We start from the raw sequence: 26,989 nt of genomic DNA on the forward strand, positions 1-26,989 counted from the left end.
GGGCGGGGCGGGGCGGCGGCAGGCGGGCACGTGCGGCACCGGCACCTGGCAGCGGCCGCCGGGCGGGCCCGGAGGTAGGGGAGAAGCGCGGCTCCCTCCGCGCCGCCGCCCCGGGGAAGGGCGGCCGGAGGCGGCTTACACAACCGGCCGCCCCTTACATAAGCCGGGAGCCGGGCCCGCGGGGGCGGTGCGAGCTGCCCGCCATCCTCTCCCTCCCCTCCGCCATCCCCCGTCCCGGGAGCCGCCCCCCTGCTGCAGCGGTGTGACCCGCCCCCTCCCTCCCTCCCTCCCTTCCGTCGCCGCCTCCTCCCAGGAAGGAGCCGGAGTCGGCAGCGCCGCGGGCCCGGCATGGAGTAGGGCGGCCGGGGGCCGGCGGCGCGGCGCGGGCATGGAGCTGGGCCCGGGGCCCTGCGCGCTGCCCCCCGCCGCCGGGGCCGGGACCAGGTCCGCGGCGGCGGGACCCTGCGCCGAGATGCTGCAGGTGGCGGAGGAGGCCTTCCGCGGCGGCAACTTCGAGCTGGCGGCCGAGATCTACGGCTCGGAGCTGGCGGGGCTGCCGCAGCCCGAGCGGGGCCTGTGCCTCCGACGCGCCGACGCGCTGGCGCGGGCCGGCCGCATGGCCGAGGCGCTGGACGCCTACGGCGCGGCGGCGCGGCTTGCGCGGCTGCGGCCCGAGGAGCTGCGGGAGCTGGCCGAGAGCTTCGCCCTCAGCATCCGTGACAAGGAGCTGCGCCTCCCGCCCTGGGGGAGCGGCGGCCCCGGCGGCGGCGGGGCGGAGGGCGAGGTGCTGGGCGACCCGGCGTGCTGCCGCCCGCCCGAGCTCTTCGCCTGCCCGCTGTGCCGGCGGCTGCTGTGCGAGCCGGTGACCCTGCACTGCGGGCACACCCACTGCCGCCGCTGCGCCGAGCCGGGCGACTGCGGCCGCTGCCACCGCCCGCGCCGCCCCGCCGAGCCGACCCCCGCCGCCGCCTCGCCGCCGTCGCCCGCCGCCCGCCCGCGGGTCAACGTGGTGCTGGGCAACCTGCTGCACAAGTGGTTCGGCGCCGAGAGCCGGGCGCGGCGGCTCCGCGCCGAGGGCGACGCGCTGCGGGAGCGGCAGGAGCTGCCGGCCGCCCTGGAGAAGTACAACCAGGCCCTGGAGATGGGTGAGGAACAGGGAAGGGGGGCGGGCGGAGGAGGAGGAGGAGGGGGCGAGGCGGGGGCAGCCCCTTCCCCGCACGGCTGCTGCGGGCCGGGGGGCTGTGGTGGGTGGTGGGAGGGGGCACCTGGGGGAAGTTTTCAGAATGAGTCCTCCCAGCGGGTTTCCTCACCCCCCACCCCCCCCAAGTGAATGGCTATTTTTGTTCCGCTGTTATTTTTGTCCTTGCTCAGAAGGTGCCTGGCGTTTAGCTGCTTGCAGTCTATGACTCATTATGCAGTATTTCTAGAAAACCCGCTTTCCTATTTGTGGGGAAACCATCTTTTAGTAAAAGATAACGCAGGAGCGGTCGTGCCGCAGTTTTGTGGAAGAAAAGACCGTGTGGGTCGGATTCATTCAGCTGCAAGGTTGTATCTTCAGTAGAACGCAGCCCTTAAAAACCTTTAGGGCAACATCAATAGGCATAAAGGCTCAGAATTTTTCCTTTACCTTACACTGCGCAAAATACTAGAGATAAATCCGCGTTTTGGCTGGCGGAGATGGTCCGCCTGTGTTTTGAGTGTAACCTCTCTATAGGCATGCAGCATTTCTGTGTGCAAAGTGTTCTCTGGAGCCTGGATTTCAAGAAAAATGGCACAGTCTACCTTCTTCCTCGGCCAAACCGATGGCAGCCGTAGTTTATCAGAACTAGGTTGTTTTCAGTCTCTGTGCCGAGTAGTAGGTGGATCCTGCTCGCTCGGTTGTAGCCTTATAGTAATGCTTGTGTGCGTGCGTGCTCCCGGCTTGTTTGCTCTGCAAGCGGTGGGGGTGGTACAACACCATGAGTATCTCAGACGCCTGGAGAGAGGCGTGGAGCCGGGATCTCAGCAAATCCCCCGGGATCTGCCACTCCTCCGGCCTGAGCGTGATAGATGTCCGGTTTAATTGACGAGGAAGGGGGAGAAAGCCTCGGTCATCATGTTAGTAGTAGAGACGAAATCCTGCGGGTAAATCTCTTTGGAAGACAAATGTAGAGAAAACTGTCTTTCCTGTTTGGAAAAGCTCCTTCCCTGCTTTGATTAAAATTACTTTGCTTGTGCCTAGTTTTTACATCTAAGGATAAATGCTTCTGATATATTTTTTTTAATTATTATTTTGCTGGCAGCTGTGGAGAGAAACGCACCACTATGCTAGTCCCTGACTTGCTTTTGTTTGTTTTTTTTTTTTTTTTGCTGTGGTTGCATGACAGCAGAGGTACAAGACTTGGTGACTGCATGGCAATACTGTTGCTTCACAGCTGATGCTGGCTGTGGAAACCATTACTATTTATTCCAGTTTTCCAGCTAGATGCGACAAGTTTTCAGTCCTAGCTGAGTCTCTCTGTAAAACTATTACGTGGTTTAGCTGAAGTAATCTCTCTTAAAGTAGGGCAGGATGGAGAACCCAAGAAGGAAGGTGAAGCAGAGGGAGGGGAGAGGCTTGATGTAGGTCACGGGTGGATCCACCGAGTTTTCTTTCAGTAGTGGAGCCTCTTAATGTATTGGGTTCAGGGTCCCACTGCTGGGGAAAGTGTCATCTCTCCAATGAAATAAGTACTTGATGTGATTTTTAGAGGACTGTTTCTTACTGTCGTGTGTGCTTCTTGCTGTGTCTGTGCAGGGGTGAAAGGAGAGGGAAGACTGTAGCGTGTTGCTAGCGCAACTGCACAGCCTGTCCTTCCCCTTCCTGTCCCTGGAGCGCACATGTCCAGCCGTGGCTGCTCTGCATCGGGGTCTTGAGATAACTCCCTTGTGTCCTTATTGCTGTTTTCTGTGATTTTCCAAGCACGCTGGGAATCTGTTCAGAAACTCCTCACCCTGTCAGTAATGCTAAAATTGCTTAACAAGATTTTTTTAAATGTCTTATTAAAAATAATAGCAGGTATCTTGCTAGCTTTTGAAATCCTAAAACCATAGGCTGATACTTGCTAACTTCCCAGTAGCAGAGACAAATTCCTGTCGCTGAAGGGCAGCCTGCCCCCCAGCCCTTCACCTTCTAAAAACACTGTTTTGTGTGTGCCAGTGCCATTTCTCACAGGTCAAACTGCTGTCTGAGCCTCACATTCTGAAATTCTTAGTGTTCATCTGGTGTTGCCTTTTGGCTTGCTGGAGTTGCCTTCTTGCTTTCCAGCCACATAACACAGTAAATAGCAGAGGAAAAAAAAAACAACCAGCCAAACCCAAACAAACAACAACAAAATCCCACCATGGCTGTCTTCTGACTGTTAGTACTTCTTAAGTGTTGGCATATGGGCAACTTGAAATGCTTATGAGCCACTGTCAGGTATTTAAGACTGTCGGTGCGTGAGAAAATAACTGATTTTTTTTAGCCTCCAAGATGCTTATGTATTACTATTGAGTCAAGGGCATGGGTATCCTTTTAATTTCTTTTTAGAGGGTGAAGGCACATGTATACACTGATTATACAATTGCTGTATAAAGTTAGGTAAAACTCCAGGCTTCTTGGCAGGACGCAAGGATTGGTGGGATTTCTTTACTGGTGCTTCTTGTGGAGTACTTTCCTGCTTCATCTGCAACAACTGGCTTTGTGTGATGTAATATTAAAGCAAGTTTTCCAGTTACCAATCTCTTCTTTTCATTCTCGTTGCAACCTTCTGCCTTCTGATTTGCAGGCGCTTCAAGTCTAAACTATAAAAGTCTCCTGTCATATAGCCAGTATGCTTATTTCCAGTACAGTCTGGTCTCAGAAGAGGTCCGTATGCCTTCAAATTGTCAACTTTTCCAGCTGAAATAGTTAGTTAACAACAAAAGATGAACATACTTGCTAAAAGCAAGCTTTTGCAAGACTATCTGATTTACAGTGCCGCTACTGCTCCCGTGCTCCCTCTATCAGAGTCTGCTATGGATTGAAGTGTGGGTGTGTGAGGTTTTTTGTTGTTCATTTTAAGGAAATCAGCTTTACTATTTGATCTTTCTAGTCCTCTTGAGATGCCTGCAGCTTGGTGATCTCTGCTGTTTTAAACAAAGTTGCTGTCTTTTTTGCTGCTGTAGAGGTTGGAATAGATCCCTCATTATTGCAAGGTATCTAATTTCCACAGCTTCAAAGCAAGCACATGTCAGGCTGCTTGAAAGGAAGCATTTGTTTCCAGCTGGATCACTCTTTGTGCCAAGGTTTATGTTGTTCAGCCATCATAATGCCAAGTATTGCCAAATCTTGCTTTTGGGGCTGGTCCTTAGGCAGATGAAATGAAAGGAGTTGGGGTATGAGGTGGGTTTCTTTTCTGTCGTCACTTCTCTTCTAATTGGTCTTCTGATTATATGAACTTTTAGGTCAATTAAACTGAAATATATTTATCATATGTGTGCAGGGTTGGGGTTTTTTGTTTGGGGATTTTTTTTGTGTGTGTGCAGTAGGTGCTTTCTGCACTCTTTCCTGTCACCTGCTGCTCTGTGATGAGATGCTGTCTGGAGGGACTGTGCCTGGGAGGACTACAGCTGTCTCTGTATCCAGGTGTACAGACCCTTTAAGCTGTGTGTCTGAAACTAAAGGAAGATAGATTTCAGTGACAAATTAATGTGGGCATTTGAGGATGTGCTTGTGGGAGTGTTTTGTTTTTTTCTCTTTCTAGAAAGCAATTCCCAGTTACAGAGGTAGCAGGTGGTTGTTGCTTCATAGGGAAGATAATGAATAGGGCTTTTCCCAAGTACCATGTGTAACTTCATATGGCCAAAGACTGTCATGGTGGGGTGGGAACATGAAAACACAGTTCACTTTTAGGGAACAGTATTTATCAAAAGATACTGTCTTAGGCAGGCCAGGTAGGAGCATGCTGTAGTAGTCTGCAGATTTTACAATTGGATGCTATACAGCTCTGAAGGAGACTGAGCTATCCTTGGGGTGAGGGCCTGCTTGTAAGCAAACACACAAAGAGTGTCAGAGGGTTTGGGTGGCAGTGGCTTGTGCCTTCGGTGGGCATTTCACTGTGCCCTTCTTCCTACTGAGACGGCCTGTTAGCGTCTTGCACCTTCCCTGTAAATAAGCCTGAAGATGCCTGCTCAGAGGTAAACAGCTCAGCAGTGCAGTCCTCTGGCTTCTGTTGCTGCTGCTGTCTTTGCAGTGGCTCTGGTTCCTGAGCTGTCAGTGGTTACAGCTCTCGGGTGGTCTCTCAAGCCTGCACGCAGGGCTGTGGCTCTGCTGCGCCTGCCTGACCCTAATCCTGAACGAGCTGTGTCAGGTGGGGAGGGATGGCTGTGCGCTGGCTCCTGTGGTGCAGCGAAGCAGGTGCTTGCTTGCCTGCTGTGTGCTGTGCCATTGTGTCTGGCTCCTAACAGAGTAGCACACATTGTTATCTGGACACCGGCATGCCAGGACACCTTGTTTTTGCAAGAGGCATGTTGGCTCTGGTGTGTAATTACCCACTGCTGCAAAGTCTGCCAAGCCTGGGAATTGTTGCTGTCTCTAGAGAGCAGTAAAATTTGCAGCAATCCCTCAGAGTGGTTGTGTTTACTTCTGGTGTGATGGACTCTTTCGGAGCAGAAACAGGTTTCTCCTGGGAAGGGAGGATAGCTAATGCATGTAGCTGCTCAAATTGCCCAGCATTTTAATCTCCCTGGCTCCATCCCCAGGGGGTTCAGAATAAGCATTTAGGAGATAAAGCTTGGTTGTATCAGAGTTTTAAAAACATGGAGTTAAGGACAGATATTAGTGCAAAGGGGTCCTTTTCTTCCAAAGTCCTTTACATGGATCTCCCACTTCCAGTGGGTAAAGGATGGCACAGGAAAGGCCAAGGAGAAGAGGTGAGTTAGCAGCAGATCTGACGCAGTGTCAGAGGTAGCATGCTGCAGGGTGAGGGAGATGCCGCCTGGGTGCTGGAGATGCTCTGTCTCTTATCTCCTGGGGTATAGAGCTGCATGCTGATCTCCGGCCCGTGGAGTGGTGGCTGGGGTGTTGCTAGAACCAAAATGCAGGAGCTTTCCTGAGCTTTGGTGGAAAGAGAAGGATCTGCCTCTCTTGGCCAGACCTCAGGGGAAAGAGGCTTCTCCCTTCTCATGCCAGCGGGTGTTCACCATAAATTGGCCTCTTAAATTTCCATTAATTGCTTGGCCACAAAATAAATTAGTGCTGAGTGGCCACATTAAGTTTATCTGGGGCCTTCCAGATTCTTACTTCATAAGAATTAAGGGGGCAGGGCAGACCAGGAGGCAGTAGGAAAGAGTCATAAAGGGGGAGCATTGGGCGTGTGAGGATGAGGCCTCAGGCCAGAATGTGCCTGTTCTCAAGCAGACGGAGCCTCTTAGAATGGTGTCAGTGCTGGCTTCTGCACCCCAGCCTTGCTCACGGGGCTGTTCTAGGTAGTGTGCTGGGGGTTCCTCTGCTGTGGGTCACTGTACCCTCATTGTCCTCCCATGTCAAGCATTGAGATTGGGCGGGGAGGGGCTTGGCTGCCTCCATGCTCCTGGTCTTGATTGAGGCCACTGCTTTGCTTGTGTAGCAAGTGGGATGGTTGACCTCGGTACGGAGGATGTGTAAACCATCATTGCCACCTTGTCCTGTCCTGTCTCCTCTGCTTGTTTGTTCACATTGGTGTCTTTGGAAATGAATTCAATTACACTACTCTTGGTGTACTGGCTAGTTGAGTGGGTAGTTGGTGTGTATCTTTGGCTTTTCCTTCCCTTCCCTTTATTTTGGTAATTCTCATAATAGGTAAAAAAACCCCAACAACTTAGCAGTGTTGCACATAAAAAGTGTGTCTTTCTGCATCTGTTCACCTTCCATGCTGGCTCTCAAGCTGTTAAAGCTACAGATAGTCAGTGCAAGTTGATTCAAGAGCAACTGCTGTGGATTTTCCTGCTAGGTGTGTGACAGGTTGTGGGGTTGCACTGCTTCCTGGAGAGCGTGGCAAAGGTAAATTTCCAGCTGAACATTCTTGGATTTGGGCTGAGTGCTTTACAGCCATGAGAAAGATGGCTATGGGCGAGCATTTTGCTGTGCCCCGAAATTTATTTGCTGGGATGTTTTCCTTCCATGCATGCTTCTGAATTCCTTGGTGGGCTGGTGGGACGGCCTCCTGGTGCTTATTCTACTGCAGACCTGACAGGTGAAGGGTTTCTGTTAGTTGTGGGTCAAGCTCAGAAGAAGCAAGGAAGGGTCCCTGTTCGCAAAGGGAAGCTGCTGACCTCTCTTTAGAAAGCTGTGCTTAAATTTTTATAAAGGTGACTGATGCCATAGTATGCATTTTATTAATTCTGCTGCTGTATTCTGAGAGCTTGTGCTCCTTAGTAGTGCGCTTGCACTGAAGTCACGTTGTTCAAAGAAAACCTCTAGAGCATGTCCACATGTGCCTATATATGAATTAAGTGCATTAAGTACACTTTAATGATCTCTTCTTTTGTACTTTATTTCTAGAAGATTGTTATTAGAAGATAAGGTCAGTTGTCTTTTTCTGATGTGCTTAAAAAAAGAGGTTGACCAAGTTGTCCTCACAGGGTCTTGGGAATGCTTTCCAGTAGTAAAGTAGTAAGTCTTTGATGTTGTACCAGCTATTAACAAAAAAAAGTCATAGTAGACAGCTGTCCTGACTGCTGGAACAGCAAATGGTTCAGTCATTTGGTAATTAATCAGAAAGATACTTAATTTTGTAGCTCCTAAAAGGAAGTGTGATGTCCAAGTGAAGAATGAGAGGTAGTCTTCCTGAAATTTCATGCTACAAATAATAGTAGTTGCTTGCTGCCTAGAGGATTTGTGCTAAAAAAGGAACTTTCCCATCCCTTTGTAAAAACGCCTCTTGGAATCTGCTTAAAACGTGCCTCCAAAAGCTCTTTGTTCTTTTTTACAGGGGCAGAAAAATGTGCAAAAGTAGGAGTCAAGGTTACCTAGAGACTGTTGCAGTAGTCTGAGAGCTATTTTTAAACAGAAAATACTTTGCAGATTTCTGTCCCTCAGCCCTCCCGCCCCATTTATCTATTTTTCTTTTTGCTGAGGTAGTGCTTGAAAAATAGTAGTAAATACTTCATCTGTGACAGCACTGGAAACATGTCAAGTACTTCAGAGCAGGAGCTCGTATTACTCCTAATTTGTAAAGGGCTTGCAGTTGGAAGCTCAGATCCTGTAGCTGGATCTCTGGAAGTTTTGCCTGCTTCTGCAGGATCTGCTTTGGGGGGCTGTAAGAGTAAGGCCATGGTGGACAGGAGGCTTATCCATCACAGACACAAAGGTGAGAAGGCATCATGCTGTACAGTAGACAGTCTTTGGGTGTGGTTTTAAGTAGTTAACATTTCTCATGTAACTTACAGCTATGTACCAGTTAAGATAGGGTATTTCTGCTCCACGCCCCGTATGTAACTTGGAATAATTTCCTATAAATAATTGAACTACTTCAGCAGTCCTAGAGAACAAACCATACTTACACATCAGAACGTCTGAAGTCTCTTCAAACAGCATATTTTTTCTTCTGCTGTGATAAAGTATAACAGAATGTCTTTTGCTTTTGGAAGAAGACATTTATAGAACTGACTTGTGCTTCCTAATCTTTAAATTAGCAGGGTACTGCATGACTCCTTTTCTCTTTTATAAATGCATTAAGTGATTTCCTTTATTTGAGGACAGCAGCAGTGAGGTCATAACTGAGAAACAAGATCCTTTTTGTAGCTTGCAGAGAGCCAGAAATTCTGGGCTGAGATAAGCTTTAACTGGAAAAAGAAAAGGTTATAGAGACCTAAAGAGTAATTGGTAGAAATGTAGCTGATACACTGATCATGACAAAGTGAGCAACTAGGTAATCACCGGTGAAGTTCTATTATGATAGAATGTGTGGCTGTAAAATGATCTTGTTAACTATAATCATAGCTGGTCCCTCCTGGCTGCGAAGCACCACGCATCTTTGGAGTCTCCTTGCAATTGCAGGTTCATGTGCACTGAGCACAGCTCCCTGTTCCTAGGGGGGATCAGGACTTTTCCTTGGGTGCTTTGGAGATCATGCAGGGGGTTGACCTCTTGAGGTGTTTTGTTTCAGTTTTGAAGCTTGCTTTTTAAATCTTCATACTTCAGTCTGTAGGCATCATGCTTTTGGACAGTCTCTGTACCTGCTGTTTGAGGATACTGCAGTTCTGACTGGGACTTTGGTAGGAAACCTTGCCTGAACCCTGAACTAAATGCTGGGAGAACTAGTAAGCATTGAAGATGAGTCACATTTGTGTACTTAATAGTTATATTATACTAGGGCTAAGCGGCCATGGATGTACTTGGGTTATGTCACCTGAAGCAGTGCCCAAATGCTCAAACGGTAGAGTAGAACTGAAAATACAGGGAAGGGGTCTTGATTCATGCTATGTTGCCTAAGAAGAGTAGCGTGCATCTAGCAGTCTTGAAAGATTAGGATTTGGGTAGGAGGGAGTAATAATCTAATGTATTATGCTTAGCTCTATGCTGAAACATTCTTGAATTGAGGACTTCTGCTGTACCATGCAATTCACCACTTAATGGGTTTGTAAAAAAGGTTATTGTTGGCCCTGCAGTTGTGGGAATGAAAGCTGAACCGTAGGTTACTGGAAGTGGTCTGACATGCTACTGCCTCGTGATGCTAGAGGTACAACAGAAAAGCAAGGACAAAGTTAGCTGCACCTTCTTTGTAGCAGGTCTGCTTCCACGTAGCGCATAACTTCCCTTAAAATGTTTCTCCCGAGTAATGATGGGAGTGGTGATTAGCTGTGCTTAGTGGTAATGACGGTCCAGCATTAAATAACATGTGGAGCTTCCTAGCTGAGCACTTCCTGAGCCTGAAATAAAACTGCTGGTAATCTAAAGCTTTTTGTCCAGCACACAGAAGAATCTATTCTTCAGTCAGGGCTTTTGAACAGCAAAATACAGAGGCCTAGAAAGAAGTTAGTTTGGTCTTAAAATGGTGTGTTCTTCATAGAATAGTTTGGATTGGAAGGGACCTTAACGATCATGTGGTTTCATCCCCCCCTTCCACTAGACCAGGTTGCTCAGAGCCCCATCCAACCTGGCCTTGAACATCTCCAGGGATGGGGCATCCACAGCTTCTCTGGGAAACCTGTGCCAGTGTCTCACCACCCTTGCAGTAAAGATTTTCTTCCTTAAATCTGATCTAAATCTACCCTCTTTCAGTTTAAAGCTATTAGCCCTTGTCCTATCACTATTCAGTGTCTTTTCAGTCAAAGTGATAATACGAGGGAGTTTCTTGATGTCTCCCTAACCCCAGACCAGAGAGCACGTAGGTAAGCATGCTGCAGGGTGGCAAAGAAGCAAGTGGGTTGATGGTCCTGTATCTTTGGGTGGGAGGGAAAGAGGGGGAGCATTGCCCCTTCATTTCTGCTAGCGAAGTGGTGGCTGCAGCTTGTCCAGTTTAAACAGGTCTCTGCTTTATCATCTCAGTGTGCTGTGTGCTTAGGTTGTGTGTAGGGGTGAAATCCCCAGTAAGGTACAGACCAGTTCTGTAGCTGCTTAGTGCAAATGAGCCGTACTGGGGCGCTCTGGTCGTGTCTGAATTGCCTTCCCTGTGGAGGTGATGGGGGAGAAAACTTTGGCTTGGGGTGGCTTTTTGAAATTTGCAGTGGGCCCTTCTGAACAAAGAAAACCATGAAGAAAAAATACTTCATACCTGCATGAAAATTAAAAAAAAAAAGTTTGATGGAGGAGAGATTCCATCAGAGGAAGTGATGTTTCTTGTAACATTGGCTGTTGGCAGTGTGGCTGTGGATGAAGGAGGCAGCCTTTGCATGCGCAAACCAGCTGCTGCCTGGTGGTGCAGGCTCTGATGGAGGATGCTGGTACCCTGTGGTGCTGCTCCTCCTTACTGCAGCCTATTTCAAGAGCCTCTAAACTTCTGTGTTGCTGTGTCTGCCAGTGTTGGTCACCCAGTGGAAATAGGTGTTATGTTTCCCTGCAGAGTACTGTTCATGAGTGCCTGCTTTGTAGTCACGGTAGAAGGGTGCTTGGTTGCAAGAGTGGGCTTATGGAGGAAGAGGCATCTTTTCTTGCATCCTTCTATGCACTAAAGCCTCTTGCATGCTTCTGAGGTCTTCAGTTACTTTACCTCCTGAAGACTGCGAGTGATGTAAATGCAGGGAGGAAAAGCCATAATATTAGAGAAAATATTAATATTTTTTAAATCTAGTTATTAATCCAATTAAGGTGGACTGATAAGTGAGAAAAGATGGGCTTGCTGGCTGCAAGTATGCCATCATGATCATTGTCCCTCTTCATCAGTTCTGGGAAGCTGACCCTGGTTTTCATTTTTGCTGTGGATTGAAGTTTTATTTGAATGTCCTGAATGTCTTTACTGCTTCTGTTAATTATTTTATCAAGTGTACTCCTTCCTTTACCACCCTTCCCTCCCATCCTACACCAAACAACCCCTGTCCATCCATTTTTTGTGTGTGCAGACTTCTCATGCTTGCATGCAATCTGGAGGAGAGAAACTAGCTTGCTATTCAGTTGATGACTAAATCTTGCTAATTTTTCACTGAAATCATAGAATGGTCTGGTTGGAAAGGACCTTAAAGATCATCTAGTTCCAAGTCCCCTGCCATGGGCAGGGGCACCTTCACACTAGACCAGGTTGCTCAGAGCCCCATCCAGCCTGGCCTTGAACACTTCCAGGGATGGGGCATCCACAGCTTCTCTGGGAAACCTGTGCCAGTGCCTCACCACCCTCAGAGTGTAGAATTTCTTCCTTTATAGCTAATCTAAATCTACCCTCTTTCAGCTTAAAGCCATTCCCCCTGTCCTAGCACTGCCTGCCCTTGTAAAATGTCCCCCTCCAGCTTTCCTGTAGGCCCCCTCTGGGTACTGGAAGGCTGCTATAAGGTCTCCCTGGAGCTTTGTCTTCTCCAGGCTGAGCAACCCCAACTCTCTCAGCCTGTCTTCATAGGGGAGGTGCTCCAGCCTTCTAACTGTCTTCATGGCTCTCCTCTGGACTTTGTCCAACAGGTCCAGGTCCTTCTTACATTGGGGGCCCCAGAGGTGGATGCAGCACTGCAGGTGGGGTCTCACCAGATCAGAGCAGAGAGGCAGAATCACCCCCCTCGACCTGCTGGCCGAGCGGCTTTTGTTGCAACCCTGAATACAGCTGGCTTTCTGGGCTGCAAGCACATGTTGCTGGGCCATGTTGAGTTTCTCATCCACCAACACCCCTAAGTTTTTTTTCCTCAGGGCTGCTCTCAATCCATTCTCTGCCCAGCCTGTGTTTGTGCTTGGGATTGTCCCGACCCATGTGCAGGACCTTGCCCTTGGCCTTATTGAACTTCATGAGGTTCACACGGGCCCACCTCTCAAGCCTGTCAGTGTCCCTCTGGATGGCCTCCCTTTCCTCCAGATTGGTGACCGCACCACACTGCTTGGTGGTGTTGGCAAACGTGCTGAGGGTGCCCTCAATCCCAGTGTCCATGTTGCTGACAGAGATGTTGAACAGCCCTGGTCCCAGTATGGATCCCTGAGGAATGCTACTCATCAAAATCAAAATACTCAAAAATAAATGTTTCATATTATTTTTCAAGCTTATGAAAAAGTTTCAGTACTGAATTGTTCAGAACTGAATGCATAACATAACAAAGCAAGCCAAATTTCCTCCTCTCTCCAGGGGCAGAAATTTATTTAAAATGTGGGAAAAATTTTCCCTGAATTCCTGCATAGACTGACTTACTAACAAGACTGAAAGGTTTTTTTGTTATGGTGGTGTTTCAGTTCTGCTCGTGCATTCAGGAAATACGCTTAGGATTGAATCAGATTTCAATAAAACATGCTTTTCTAGGAAATAATGTCAGATAAGGAGGATTAGGGAGTTCTAGCAACTTCAAGCTTGTTCTTTCTGTACTGAGTTCCTGGAAGAAGTCTTAGTGGTAGTTTATTACAGTAAAACTTTTATTGTCATCTATGGTCGGTTTGGTGAATCCTCTTAATTGCTTTGATTGCCGTCCTGGCACAAGGAGATTCTGGGGATTTCTGCACTGTCAGCCTTCTGAGCTGGATCAGCATAGTTGTTTTTTTTTTTAAGAACATGAATGCTTGGGCATATCTGGAAAAGTAATTTTGGCTGTTAGCTTCTGCATAAGTAAAAGCACAATCTACCAAACATCTGCAGATGAGTGCAAAGGTGGTGTGAGCAGAAAGTTAACACTGCTGGAAAATTCAAGTTGATAACCACATTCAGGGTAGGCAATACAGGGTGGTCCGCAGGAGGGTCCAGGAGGCAAAGCGCCACCAAGCCCTTCCACTCTGGGTATTGCTTGGACGTGGGTTTGTCTGGTGCCGTGGGATTGTGGCTGAGCGGGAGGGAGCTGTGTGGGAATGCTCCCAGGACCTGTAGCTCTGAAAGTCTCCGTCCCAGCTGCCTGGAGCTGCAGGTCCTTGGAGCCTCAGCAGTGGATCCCTGATGCTGACAAGGACATAAATTTTGCTGTGCAGCTGCAGGCTCCCAGAAGGGTTTGATTCAGGAAATGCCATCTGCTGGTATTGTGGAAACAGTAAAATTTTCTATGCTTTTCTTTTTTAATTTGGCCTGAGATAATAAGTCATTTCATTAAAGAAAAAAAGATTTTTTTTTTTTACCTCCAGAAAAAAGAATGGGTGCATTATTTTAAAACAAACTATTGGTTATTGTGTGACTTACAGTTTTTGGTGGTCTCTTCCCTTCCCCCCCCCCCCCCCCCCCCCCCCCAAACTTGACAGTTACGGTATACTGGCACCTAGCAGCATTTGCAAACTCTTATGTCCTCAAAGTATCTCTGTCCACCTTCTGTGACTTTTTTCACCATGGCACATGTGGTGGCATGGAACAACTCGATATCACGGTGCTTATAGGAACCCTGTAGTTAGTTATTTAGGCTGTAGCTGGATGTTCACTTGTTCTTCCCACTTAAACACATACCGTAAGTTGGAGCCAGCCAGCCGATGCCATGGTTCTGCTGACAGAGTGAGGTTTCAGTCCATCTAGCCATGCCCTGGGACCAGCTGTGGGCCCTCCCAGGGTGGTCCCACCGGCAACAGGAGGCAGGGGACAAGGGGACATGTGGGTCAGGTGCAGAGCTGGTGAGCTTTTGGTCTGTGCTGATGTGCCTCTGAGTAGGGTGAGCTTGAATGGAGGTGGCTGGGCACTGCTAAGGCGTCTTGTCTAACTGCTTCATCTCCTTGTAGAAAACCTGTTAACACTATAGTGTCATAAATACTGCTCTCCTTAGCAGAGCTGTTGGGTTTGGTTTGTATGTTGGGTTTTTTTTTTTTTCTTAACCCCCTTTCTGTCTGTCTTGGCTAACTAAACATTCCTTACCAGTTACTCATTAATATGGGCCACACCTTCCTTATTATGCTTTCTGATTGAGACTCAGTGAACAATAGGTATAAGCCTTGAGTACATGTAGCTTTTTCTGGTTTGCTGTGGGGTTGGGTTTTTTCAGTAGCTTATTTTTCCCTTCGTGCTGTGAGAGCCTTTGGACTTTGCTTGGGGAGGACTTGTAGCCTTTGCCACACCGTTGTGCTCTGCAGTGGCTTTTTTTGGCTTAAAACTTGCAGTGGAGACAAGATCCTGAAAAAGAGCTGATGAAGCTGGTCTCTCTGTGGGTCTGCTGAATGTATGAACTGTGCTGAACTGTGTGCTGAAAAGCACTAGGAAGCATGAGCATGGCTGACATGTGCAGTAGTGAACAGAAGCACAGGAAGCTGGCTTGCCTGTCCCCTAATCTTGCACTGCTTCCTTTCCCCGATGGTGCCAAAAAATACCCCACCCAGTGCTCCGTCCTTACCATGTCTATCCGCCTCAGTATGGTCCGCAGCAATACTCTGCAGCAGACACGATGGTAGAAATACAGAGTCTGCATTCATATTTAATACAAACAGAAAACACAGATGGTTTAAGAGATAGCTAAATTTAAATGATTTTGTATTTCAACGTCTACTAAAAGAAAAAGCTTGCTTCTGAAGCTCTTGGGTTAATTGTTTTCAATCAATTTCACTTGCAGTCTTTTTAAGAATTATAGCTAGAAACGTAGATCACACGTGCAGACTGCTGTAGTAATAGTTAAAAAAACAATCAAAGACAAAAACAAAACCCACACAGAAACCTACAGTGTGAGCTAGCTTTTGCAGAGCTCCTTATTTTAGGTGTAGTCTCTAGCCGTCACTCTTTGGGACCAGTGGAGCAGCATCATCCCTGGTATGTCATTCTGCAATTAGTACATCTGGCATCAGTCCATGCTACAGCCAAAAAAGGCAACAGTCCTTGCTGCTCCTTTCCTTCTCATCCCTTGTCCTGGCACTCGTGTTTGCATGGTTGTACAGTGAACCAGTTGAGGGGAAACTGATCCTCTTAAACCTTTTTATTTATTTGTTTTTATTGGATTAGCTCTCAGTCAGTTGATTGCTTGCTCTGGTTCTCTGTGTAACCACACAAGCCTGGTTTGCCGCATGAGCGGTAGCATCAGCTGAAGGGAGGGAAGGAGGCGGTAGGGGGATGTGATTTTGGGCCATCCCTTCTGGTCGGCACTTGACCTTAATGAATGGTGGCACCTGCAGCAGTTATGTGATTGTTCTGTGTGTCCGTGCATGTGTGTGCCTAGGCTTTTCATGGGCACATGCTCTTACTGAGGACATGTTTAGGGTGCTCATGCTAAGGCAAGGTGCAAACAGTGAGCCATAGGAGGACAGAGAGAACAGGAGAGGTACGGAGACAGGAGCCCTGCATAGGGACATGCAGGAGGTGATGCTTGGAGAAGAAGTCTGGAGAGAGCTAGCTTAGAGGTGAAGTTTAAAATTTGTAGAAATGAGGCGGTACTGTTTCTCAGCACACCTTGAAGCTTTTTTGAAGTTAGATGCCATTTAATACATTTTTAACCAGCTCATGTTTGGGTAAGGGTTACTGCACTTAGCTGCCACCCTCCAGCAGCCAGCTTCCAGCCCTCTGGGGGTCTTTCCTAGCACAGGAAGATAAAGACTGACCAACAACAAATCACACCTAAATCTCCTCTCTGAAGAGATTTCCTTTAGTGGATGAAGGCGGAACATTGCCTAGGGCTTAGTGTGTTTTTTTGCAAGGCTGCTGATGCAGTCTGCCACAGCATCCTCCTGGCCAAGCTGGGGAGGTAGAGGTGGAAGGAGTGGAGAACTGGCTGGACCATTAGGGGCATGGGGTGGTGGTTAGTGGCTTGCTACTGGGTGGATGTCTACCAGTGGCGTTGCTCAGGTGTTGGTAATGGGACTGGCGCAGTTCAACACCTTATTAACAACCTCCACGAGTGGGCAGAGTGCACTGTCAGCAAGTTTGTTCCTGACACCAAACTGGGGATGGAAGAAGTGTTTGATGTGCTGGAGGACAGAGCTGCATTTAGACCAACGCCCTGGGGCATGGGCTGACCAGTCTTGCCTACTTCAGCAAAGGCAAGCATGCCTGGGACAGTAATCCTGTGCAACAGGGTGGGGTGGGCTGGACAGCAGTGCTGCAGAAAAGACCTGGAGGTCCTGGTGGACAAGCTGAGCATGGATCAGCTGAAGTTTCTTTCTGGTTCTATGACATTTTATGCTGGAGGAAGATTTCAATCTTAAAATGTGTTACAGAGACATTAGGAAAGGATGGAATAGTAATGCTTGAGATGTTCATAATCCATGCAAACTGAATGGTTCATGAATGTGTGGGTACTGAGGCAATGTGTGTGATCGTGAGAGGTTTGCCTGCCCTGAGGAGGAGGGCGAAGGTACACAGGTGGCAAGTGGATATGAAATAAGAAGGCTGCATACATTTTTCTTTAAAATTTTTCAAAAAAAAAAGAAGCGAAGCTTACAGGAATGCTTTAGCCCAAGTCCTGCGTTGGTGATTTCTTTGAAGCAAAGCCAAGTCACACTAGGGGGAGAAGCACTTGTGAGGAGGTTTTTTTTTTTAAGTGTCCTATGAGCAAGATGAGGGAAAGAGCATCCTGTATGTAAAAGATGAAATCTGTCCTGCTAGATAAAAATGCAGAGGCTGCTTCCAGGCTGAGAGGAATATATTTTAAGAAGGAAGGAAGAAATCGCCTTTTTTTCTATTTTAGGATAGTATAAATGTAACTGCTGTGCAGTAGTGCTTAAGTTACTCTGGCTGGAAAGTAGGTTACTTGTGTTGTACCATGTCCTAGTACTTCTTCTAATGGAGCTCCTTGCAACCATTTTTGTTTTCCAGCTCCTTGTAAGTGTTCACTTATAGCACAGCGAGCGGAACTCTGTACGTTGATGAAAAACTACCAGCAAGCACTTCACGACGCGGACGTCCTCTGCCGAAACAAACCCCACTGGCCTGCGGTATGGTGCTTGCATGTCATAAAGACCCAAACGAAAACTGCTTGTTCTCAGGGCTTCTCTCTGTGGTGGGGACAGTGCTGCTCGGGATGTTGTTGGAAGAACATGACAGTATGAACAGGGCTGGAAATGCCTACTGGGAATTAAGTTCTTCATAGGACAAGTCTGGAAGGTCCTTAGTGTGTCTCCAGCTGGTGAGACTTCAGTGGTGGGCAGCTGGTGATGTGGTTTGGTTTGTGCTGGTGCCCATTGATCTGTTAGGGCTGGCAGTGCAGCTTGGCAGCAGAGTTGGGTCCTTAAGGCTCTGGCAGCCTGGGATGGCCCTGCAGGTCCCTCTGGAATGGCTTGTCCCACACAGTGGGTGGCTTTAACAGCCTGCTGGCCAATGTGTCTTTCTGAGGAGCACCTCAGACTGTATCAGGATTTTTTTTTTCCCTGCTTTAATACTAAGACTTCATATCTGTGACTTCTGTCTGCGTCATGGTGATTCATAGAGGGGGTTGGGATTTTTTTTTTCATAATGAAAGGAAGTGCTACAAGGAGCGCTGGTTTGTAGGCAGTCTGAAGCAAGCATCAGAAATGATATTATGAGAGAGAAATGGGAGAAGCACTTGGTACCCATTGTTACCGCCTGAGGCTAGACTAGGTGTCCGACAGCTTGCCTCACCTAGGATTACACCTCCAGTTGATCCCTCGCCCATCAGTAGCAAAACTACTGCAGCACAGGTTTGACTGGGTAAAGCCGATGGGTGCTGCCTGGAGAGAGGGTAGCATGGGGAGCTGGAGAAGGATTTCGGGCAGACCTTGGCTTCCCTGTGAAGACTGTGTGCATGAAACCCCTCAGTCGCCTGCCTCAGCACAGAGGGCTGCAGCTAGCTCTTTGTTGCTAGTTGGGGAAGATGTTGGGGCTAGCAGAGAGGTGTTGTCTGAAGCATCTAGTTTCTGGCAAGTTAGATGCTTGTCTCTGAAGGCTATCTGACTAACCCGTTAAATGCTTTCTTATTTGAAGAGAGTTTGTAATCTTCCCCCTGCCTCTGATTTGCTTTTGTCTAGGATCGTTTCTCATAAAGTCAGGAATCAATCTTGGGTGGTGTTGGCTGGGTTTCTCTGTAGAGGGAAAAAGATGAATTATGCCTGTTCAGATGTTTTCTTGAAGCATGTTCTCAGTTTGCCTTGAATCCATGGAAATGTGATGCATGTCAGTTGTAGGCAGATAAAGATTTTGTTAATCACATCTCTGAAGAATGCTAATTGAAAATTAGATTTATCATTATGGCATAACAAGCAGCTTCACAGACGCATTTCACTTGCTCTTGCCTGTGTGTGAGAAAACTACCACATAAACTCTGCTGATCCAGAATCAATGTTCTTCAGGAATTCTGGTCATCTGCTTTGTTTTGATCTTGCGGCATCTCCTCCAGTGGCAGAAACATGTGCTGTGTAGTTAAAATTAAAAATAGACTAAAATTAAACTCATTCTGAGAGAAGCTCCTGAGAGGCAGGTGTTCACCTACTAGTACCTTCTGGTTTATTGATAAGTGAAATGTAATGGCTCGCTGAGTTATTAGTGAAGCTCTTGGGTCCCCTGTAGGCATTAGAGCAACAGACAAGTTGTTTCTTTTCAGTTGCTATGAAAAGCAGGTCCTTGGATTCTCTGCCAGGAGGTGGGGAGAAGTTTCCAGTTGTACTTTTATGTGGCAGATAGAAGCAGATGCCCTCCTGTCTGCTGCACAAGGTCCTGCCTGTACCTTACCCTTCAATCCACTGCTTGTCAGGGCCATGTGAAAATAGGAAGAGAGGGGTGGCAGCAGTAGTCTTTGAAGCGTAGGGGCCTCTAGTCCCTCAGCCTAACTTCTGGTGTTGGATCTTTAGGTATTTTGTCCATTGACAGCCCAGCTCAGTCTTCCATTGCAGCTTGGTTAGGGAAATTGCTTTTGTGGCCCTACAGGACACGGCCAGACAGCCTTGCAGCCTCCCCAGTGCAGTGGAGTAGTCTTGATGACTGTCAGGCATGTTAGGACCTCTCTGAAAAGTCTTTTACCAGAGACTGTGCAAGCATCAAAATAGTAAGGTCATGGTCAGGCCTCACAGTACCTCTGTTCTTGACTGCATTCAGAAGAAAGTATTTTACCTTGAGAGATTGTGTGTTGAGGCTTCTTGTTAAGGTCACCAAATAACATAGGTTAGTTAATGTGTCCTACACAGTGCCTGTTACTTGCTTTTGGTACAAACCTCCTTCCTGACCGTAGAAAGGTAAAGATCTTGGCAGGCCTCAGCTTGAAGGGCTATATTGAAAGAGTGAGGGAACCCTCTGCTCAGGAAGATTGTGTGATACTGGATCTTATAGCATTTAGTACGAAGGATAGGAAAACTGTATTCTGCTTATCTAACTATTCTCTAGGTCTAGTGAAATTGTACTTTCAGCACAGCCTAAAGATATTAGTGTGGATCAGAGGTGGGCTTGCAGAGCATGCTTCTGTCTAATAAGCAAGAGGCAGATGTTTAAATGCACACTTGATTTTTCTTTTCAATGTTAAGGATGGTAGTTTCCAGAGTCAGAATTGAACTGCAATTTGTATCTGTGGGGAAGTTCAGAGGTGAGGCATTCCTCTCGTGCTACTAGTAATAAGTCAAGTAGGATGTGTCCTCAGGCTGACTACCATACCTGTTGGCCACGCACGTGTTACTCTAGGACATGGGAGAGGTAGGGTGGGCTAAAAGGTTTCAGGTTAAACATGGTAAGTTGCCCTAAATTCTTAATGTCGTGGTCTTCTCTAGCCAAACAAAATAGGTGAAAAATAATCTCTGTCCCAGTAAGACACCCAGGAGGAGAGTGGCCTGAACCTAAAATGTTTTGTTCACTCAGCTGCTCCCTCCAGCCTGCCCTTGCCCCACTGCCTTTCCGTGCAGCTTCACTACTGTTAAGTTTGCCCTGGTATGTGAAACCATTCTCTGGGGTATCAAGCCCAGTGGCATATGTAGTAGTTTTGGTCCCTGGGGAGACAGATCTCTCTCCCTGTTCTGCATCGGGTCCCCTGTGAGGAAAAGAGCGGTGTCTTGGGCAGGAGGTGATGCAGGCAGTGATTCCTGGGGGATCTTCTTTCAGCCAAAGGGACTGACTGACTTCAGTTGCATGTGTCAAAGATGTTACCTAAAAAGCTTACTCTTCACCTGTAGAATGGCATGAACTTCCAAGTTTGTTTGCTGGTGACTTCCTGCCACTTCAGAAATGATCTCTAGATTTGAATGTTTCCTTCTTGTGAACAGGGCCATTATGTGAAAGCAAAAGCTCTTTCTGGATTGGCAAAGGACTGAGGAAGCATTGAAGGAGTTTCTCTACTGTGTTGCCTTAAATCCTGAAGGAGCTCATGAAGAAAGAAGCCAAAGGTATACGATGTATTTGATGCCCACTTCTGGCTGTCTTGTGCTCTAGCCAAGTAAAGTTTGTGTCATTCAGGTGGTACTAAACAGCTAAAGGATAATTTGATTCAATAGACTCTCCAATAAACCTTATTAGCTTTATTCTGTACAAGGCGCTGCTGGGTTTGGCTGATGCCTCAACCAGAGAGATTGGTATTCATGAATTTCACTGCAAATCTGTAGGTTTGGCTGCTGTTATTTGTAAAAACACTTGCAGTATGTTGGCCAGATTTGAGTACGTGTGGAGGCTGCTAGTTTTTAGTGCCTATTAGAAAATCCCTGTTAAGTGTGAAGTGGGACAGAAGTTGAGAAAGGGGGAGCTGTATGCTGCCCTATCCTGGAAGAATTCTGAAGTCTCTGTGTAGTTGTTTGTCCCTTTGGGAAGTTAGATGCACTTGTGCTAACCAGCCATGGTGAAGTTCTCCATGACTGTCCATACAGGCAGCAGCTTATAAAAAGAAGCAGGAATTTGGCTAGGCACTTGCCTCACTGGTGAGAGGGGAATGGGCTTCTTAGCTTTTTAGCTGGGGGTTGAAATCTGCTGGGATGCAGGGCATGAGGAGAGCTTAAACACATCTCTGTTAAATGGTTTGGTAGGAGAGCATGGTCTGAAGACTTAAGGAGCAGGGGTCTGAGGGTCAGAGTGGAGACAGGTAGGGACAGGAGAAGGATGCAACAGACTGCCACTCTGGATGTCCTGGGGAGAAGAAGCCTCAGGAGGGAGGGTAATAGACACCAGAAGAGCACCTTGGGATGTGTCTGTGATTGTTGGGGGGGACGGACAACTGCCATTCCAGTTTCCTGTGGGCACTGGGGAATGCAGGTATGTCCGGTTGTTGCAAGCTTCTTTGCTTTCAGAAGCGTCAAGTTTGTATATCTGTATTTGTACAAACATACAAGGCCTGTGTCGTACTTACTTTTTCTCTTTAATTGACTAGATAATGTGTGAGCTGTTTTTCCCCGCCTTTGAAATGTGCATGATAGTCTAAAGCACCTTTCCTCTAGTCGAACATCCCATACAAGATTGAACCTGCATTTCTGAGTAGCATAAACACACAGTCAGCTGTGGAAGATAGCTCTGTTGCTGGGTCCTACAAAGGTAACAGTTAAAAAAGGGTTCAACATAAATACCACAAATAACGCAAGGATCTCTCTGATCTGTGTGACACTGTCCTTTGTCCATGCTCATGTAGGCATTTACTTCATGGTAAGCCTGTTTTCTCCATTGCTGTTGGATCTCTTCTTGGGATGTACTTCTCAGAAGACTAAGAGAATGAAACTCTTCAGAAAAACAATGTGATACCTCAGTGGGGCTGGGTTATATTTGTGGCATTGGTTTTTTTTTTTTCCCCCCCACTCGATTTTAGTATGACAGGACGTAATTTCTAGAGACAGGAGCTGTAGGGAGAAACCTGGCCTTATTTCATGCAACTGGAGAGTGGACCTTCTCTGATATGGACCTTCTCCCTTGCTAAGTTCATTGGTGGGCACATGATCTATTGCTGATATATACAAAGCTAATAGAAAAAACAAAGCAAAATTGTCTCATGCTGTATATAACTGTTCTTAATTTTTTTAGATACTGTGTTCAGGTTAACAAAACCCGTCCCAAGAATCTGATGTATTTAGAAGCACTGATTCTCCTGTTTCACATCATGTTGGATCTGTATTTTGAAGACAATAAGAAGTCTTTGGGAGCTATTCTCTCCAGTTTACCTGGGGTTGGCTTAAAAAGAAAGCTGTCAGTGATATGAGGGATTTACAAAGCTTGTGTCCCCAGTAAAATTCCTAGAAAAGGTTTGTGTTGTGAGCTTAAAAGGGGATTTCACTTTGGGCATATACTGAAAATACGATAAATGCTTCCTCCTTTTCATAGGTGTCAGTGAAACATTCCATACAGTGGATTGAAATAATATTTTGTCTGATGTGTTTTGTTTCTGCTGTAACAGCCTATTAGTCTTATTCCAGAGCAGTTGTCAATAAATTCAATGACACGGTTTTCTTTTCTCAAATGGGCCCTTGTCCAATGTGTATCCACTAACAGTTTAGTCTTTGGTGTTGCCAGTGCCGTTTCCATTTCTAGGTCTGAGGGTATGCTGAACTTATTGTCTTTCTATATGAAGGAAAGACTGCAGTAAGCCTGGGAAAACTAATCTTTTAACAGGCATCAGAAACGTCACATGCAAATTTAAATGAAATTTCCAAGCAAACAAAGAAGTCTTTTAAAGGGTAATAAGCCCCCCCAGTCTTCTGTCACTTGAGAGCTGTGCTTACAATGGGTATGCCTCTCAAGCTTCTAACAAGACCTCCACAGTGGTTTAGTACTCGGTATAAAAAATGCTGAAGGCAGTATGTTGCACTGAGTCATGAAATAATAGGTTAAAAAGGATGTCAAAAATGCAGCTGTACTAGTGTACATTTTTTCCCTTGAAAACAAAAACCTACGCTTCTTCCTCAAATCTGACTTCTGCCTTGAGATGTTAAAAGTCCTCAAGCGCTGCTGTCGGTCTGCCACTTCTGCAAATGATCAGTGGTATGGCCACTTTCTGATCACCTTGCTGTCAAGGGAAAAAACCCTGTTCTTCCTGTGAACTGCAGACTCAGTAAATAGATTGTGAAATCTGACCTGCCTGTGTCTTTCACAGTGAAGGACAGACATGGTGTTTTACCCATAACCATTAATTTCTGTCTGTGCTAGATCCCAATGCCATGTTACTATTTGCAGAATTACACAGTTGCGTTCTTGCTATACTAAATGCTAACATGAGATGTAGGTTAAAGATAACCGGTGTTTTTCGTTGTAGGCCCACACAGTACCCGTGCCCTCTCCCCTATCCCATCTGTGCTTGAGATGAACCAGATGCTGAGCGTGTTATCCATTTAACAAAACATCCTAGTGTTTTAACTTAGCATAAAAGCTGAGCTTTTTTTTTTTTAATGGTCAAGAATTTGGTTAATTAAAAGGATGTGGAGGCAGCATTCGTGGCTCTGTTGCAACTCATCACTGAGCAGCAAAGATGAGGATTGTAAAGAAGCCTGCAGAATCTGCTTGTGTAAACGTCATCGGAAGCTTGAGCTGATAGCTCCTGAGCTGAAATGCTGCTGCTGTGAAGTTTGAAGTCCATACCCTTTAAGCGTGTTAACGGACAGGGATATACCACCCCCAAAAAACAAGGGTGGGCAGAACTTTAAGTGAAATGTTTTGCCTCTGTGTTTGCAGAGTGCTGAGCTAGTGAAATCAGTATTAGCTAATGCAACTCCAGTAGTCCTTAAACTTTAAGCTGTCTGAAACTTGGGATTTGCACAGCAGCCTAGTCTAGAAGAATGTAAGCTTTTTTATACTTGTAAGAAAAATTACCCCTGCTGAGAAATCTATAATAAACACTGAAATAGTTTGTGTGTAAACAAATTAAATTCTGGACTTGATGTACTTTAAAACATCGGCCTGGCTGATGTGGGTGGGTGGTGGTGTAGCAAAGCAATATTATTTTTTTTTTAAAGTCTAGTTTTTAAAACACCAGCCATTTTTTGAGAAGTAAATCATGGGTTATTCAGTTCTAAAGTGCTTTCTCTGGCCATACACATCCTCTGCTCTCCAGAAGATTTCCTGCCAGAAAGTCTAAAACTTAGGTGGAAAATCTGTTTGTTTTGGAACAAAACTTCAAGAAGGAAAGAGATAAATTGGGTTATTTATGGAAAAACACTTAAACAGCATCTGAAATTGCAGTACTACAATATTTACTATATCATCTTCTAACTACTTAGATGCAGATGCTTTACCTGAAAACCACGCTGTCACTTCAAGTGAAATACCACACTCTGGTGGATGCGTCAGACTTTTGAGTGTTCCTCTGCATTGAGGTACGACTGCATTGACCTAGGATTACAATCAGAAAGCCTTTCTAGCTTTTGAAAACGCCTTTCATGGTATCAGAAGGGAAACCTGCCAGAGAATGTCTAAATCGTTACTGTGTTCCTTTTTGCTGGACCTTGCATCTGGTGAATCTTTACAGATGCGGCTTTCTCCATTATGCCTCCATTGCTTACCAACTTAGAAGGTTTCATTTTTAGGTCTTAGATAAAACTGTCACCTGCTTTGTACAGAAGCAGGAAGGAAGACATGGGCTTGGTCTAGTCACCCTTTCACAGTTTGGGAGTCTGAATTGTTATTGTGGCAGCTCAGCTTTTCTGTTCTGTGTTTGCATATTCAGGTTGTTCTATGAACCTGTTACCACCCCCTGTGGACACACCTTTTGCCTCAAATGCCTTGAGCGTTGCCTGACCATAATCCACATTGCCCACCTCTGCAAAGAAAAACTGTCCGAAGTAAGTATGTCATGCCCCAATTAACAAAGCTGCACAAAGTTGTGTTCTTCTGAAAGTAGAATTTTAATTCTATAATTACAATACATAATTCTACAAAAAGAATGAAAGGGAAAGAAACTCTGTGGGTATTTCCTCTGCTCTACTCACAGGCTGCATCAAAGCAGCGTGGCCAGCAGGTCAAGGGAGGTGATTCTGCCCCTCTGCTCGGCTCCGGTGAGACCCCACCTGCAGTGCTGCATCCAGCTCTGGGGTCCTCGCACAGGAGAGACATGGACCTGTTGGAGTGGGTCCAGAGGGAGGGCCACAAAGATGAGAGGGATGGAACACCTTTCCTTGAAGAGAGGCTGGAGAGAGGTTGGGGGTGTTGAGCATGGAGAAGAGAAGGCTCTAGGCAGACCTGATTGTGGCCTTTCAGTGCTTAAAGGGGGCTTTAAGAAAGATGGGAACAATCATTTTAGCAGAGGCCTGTTGTGATAGGACGAGGGGTAATGGTTTTAAACTGAGTGTAGATTTAGACTAGATATAAGGAAGAAATTTTTAACGATGAGGGTGGGGAATAAGTGGAACAAGTTGCCCAGAGAGGTGGTAGATGCCCCATCCCTGGAAGCAGTCAAGGTCAGATTGGACAGGGCTCTAAGCACCTGATCTAATTGAAGGTGTCCTTGCTCCATGCAGGGGTTGGACAAGGTGACCTTTAAAGGTCCCTTCTAACCCAAACTATTCTACGAAACAGGAGCAGCACAGTAGTACCCACAGCATCATGAAGATGTGCACAGACCTCATTGCTCCATAATATATTTTGTCATTCTTGGAAGACAAGGAGGGGTTTGCTGGTGCTTAAAGCAATAGAGGCTTCCAGTATCATGTCAGGCTTATGTTTGGGGATCCCCAGCCATAGCCCTGTTCATACTGCATCTCCAGTTCTGTGTATCTACCTGTGTGTGAATGAGAATGGTCACTCCTTGGTCAATGCTTCTGTTCCAGCAGACATAATGTTTGTCATACTTGGAGTACTTCTTGGCAGTAATCTGGCAGCTCTAGGTGAAAAGAATATGTCTTCTGCAAAAGTGAGGGGGGATTGTCTTTTCTTGCTGGTGGTACAAATTCTGCCAAAAAAAAGGGCAGGGGTTATAGTTAAGTAGGCACTGGAGTCAACCACATACCCTAAAGTGGAAGTCTTGATGCATGAAGGCTGGAAAGGAGGAGGAATCGGTACCATCCTGACTAATGTGCTGTTTGGCCTTAGGAAAGGGATGGGTTGGGAGGAAGAGATGTTACTTGTTTTGTTGTCAGACTGAAGAGCTGACTCTTCCTTGCAGTTTCTGGCAAGCAGAACTTACAAGAAGACCGTCCTTACAGAAGAACTGATAGTCCGTTACTTACCAGAAGAATTATCTGAAAGGAAGAAAGTGTATGAGGAAGAAATGAAGGAATTGTCAAAGTAAGCTATTTACTACTGACAGCTGTTACAGAAATGTATTTTCCAATCTAAATTACTGGAAAATCTTCATTTGCTTACGAAAATGCACAAACTGAATGGAATTTGTAAAGGAACCCTGCCAGATGTTTATCTGTAAAGGTGTCAAAAACTACAAAAACAAGGTAAAAATATGCTTGGATGTTAGAGAGGCCCGATGATACTCTAAAAATGAAGATCATTGCTTTTTCTCTGAAACAATATAATAGATTTAAAATGTATAATGTATGGGTTTTTTTGCTGGGAGTAGAATTCAAGTTGTAAATGGGTTATACTTCAGGTTGGGAAAAGTTCAAGGATCTGGTTTTGTCATGACTTGTGGATCTTGTGCTACAACTCAGCTGAAAAAAAAACAAAACCCACCCAACATG

At 46.4% G+C, this 26,989-nt stretch overlaps 1 protein-coding gene across 1 annotated transcript in view; it reads left to right on the plus strand.

The window, feature by feature from the left end:
* The first annotated feature begins 276 nt into the window (after window positions 1-276).
* The window catches only part of LONRF2 (LON peptidase N-terminal domain and ring finger 2), a 36,712-nt gene continuing 9,999 nt past the window's right edge, over window positions 277-26,989 (plus strand). Inside the window, 15 exon segments of the mRNA XM_037376375.1 lie at window positions 277-1,145; window positions 17,280-17,398; window positions 20,663-20,698; window positions 20,700-20,782; window positions 20,834-20,837; window positions 21,754-21,781; window positions 21,784-21,840; window positions 21,843-21,914; window positions 22,395-22,416; window positions 22,418-22,471; window positions 22,473-22,612; window positions 24,581-24,629; window positions 24,631-24,671; window positions 25,023-25,141; window positions 26,461-26,582. Of these exon segments, the coding sequence (XP_037232272.1) occupies window positions 389-1,145; window positions 17,280-17,398; window positions 20,663-20,698; window positions 20,700-20,782; window positions 20,834-20,837; window positions 21,754-21,781; window positions 21,784-21,840; window positions 21,843-21,914; window positions 22,395-22,416; window positions 22,418-22,471; window positions 22,473-22,612; window positions 24,581-24,629; window positions 24,631-24,671; window positions 25,023-25,141; window positions 26,461-26,582 (1,703 nt within the window). The 5' untranslated portion in view covers window positions 277-388.

Source organism: Falco rusticolus, chromosome 2 (assembly GCF_015220075.1).
Source record: "Falco rusticolus isolate bFalRus1 chromosome 2, bFalRus1.pri, whole genome shotgun sequence".
Taxonomy (NCBI): Eukaryota; Metazoa; Chordata; class Aves; order Falconiformes; family Falconidae; genus Falco; species Falco rusticolus.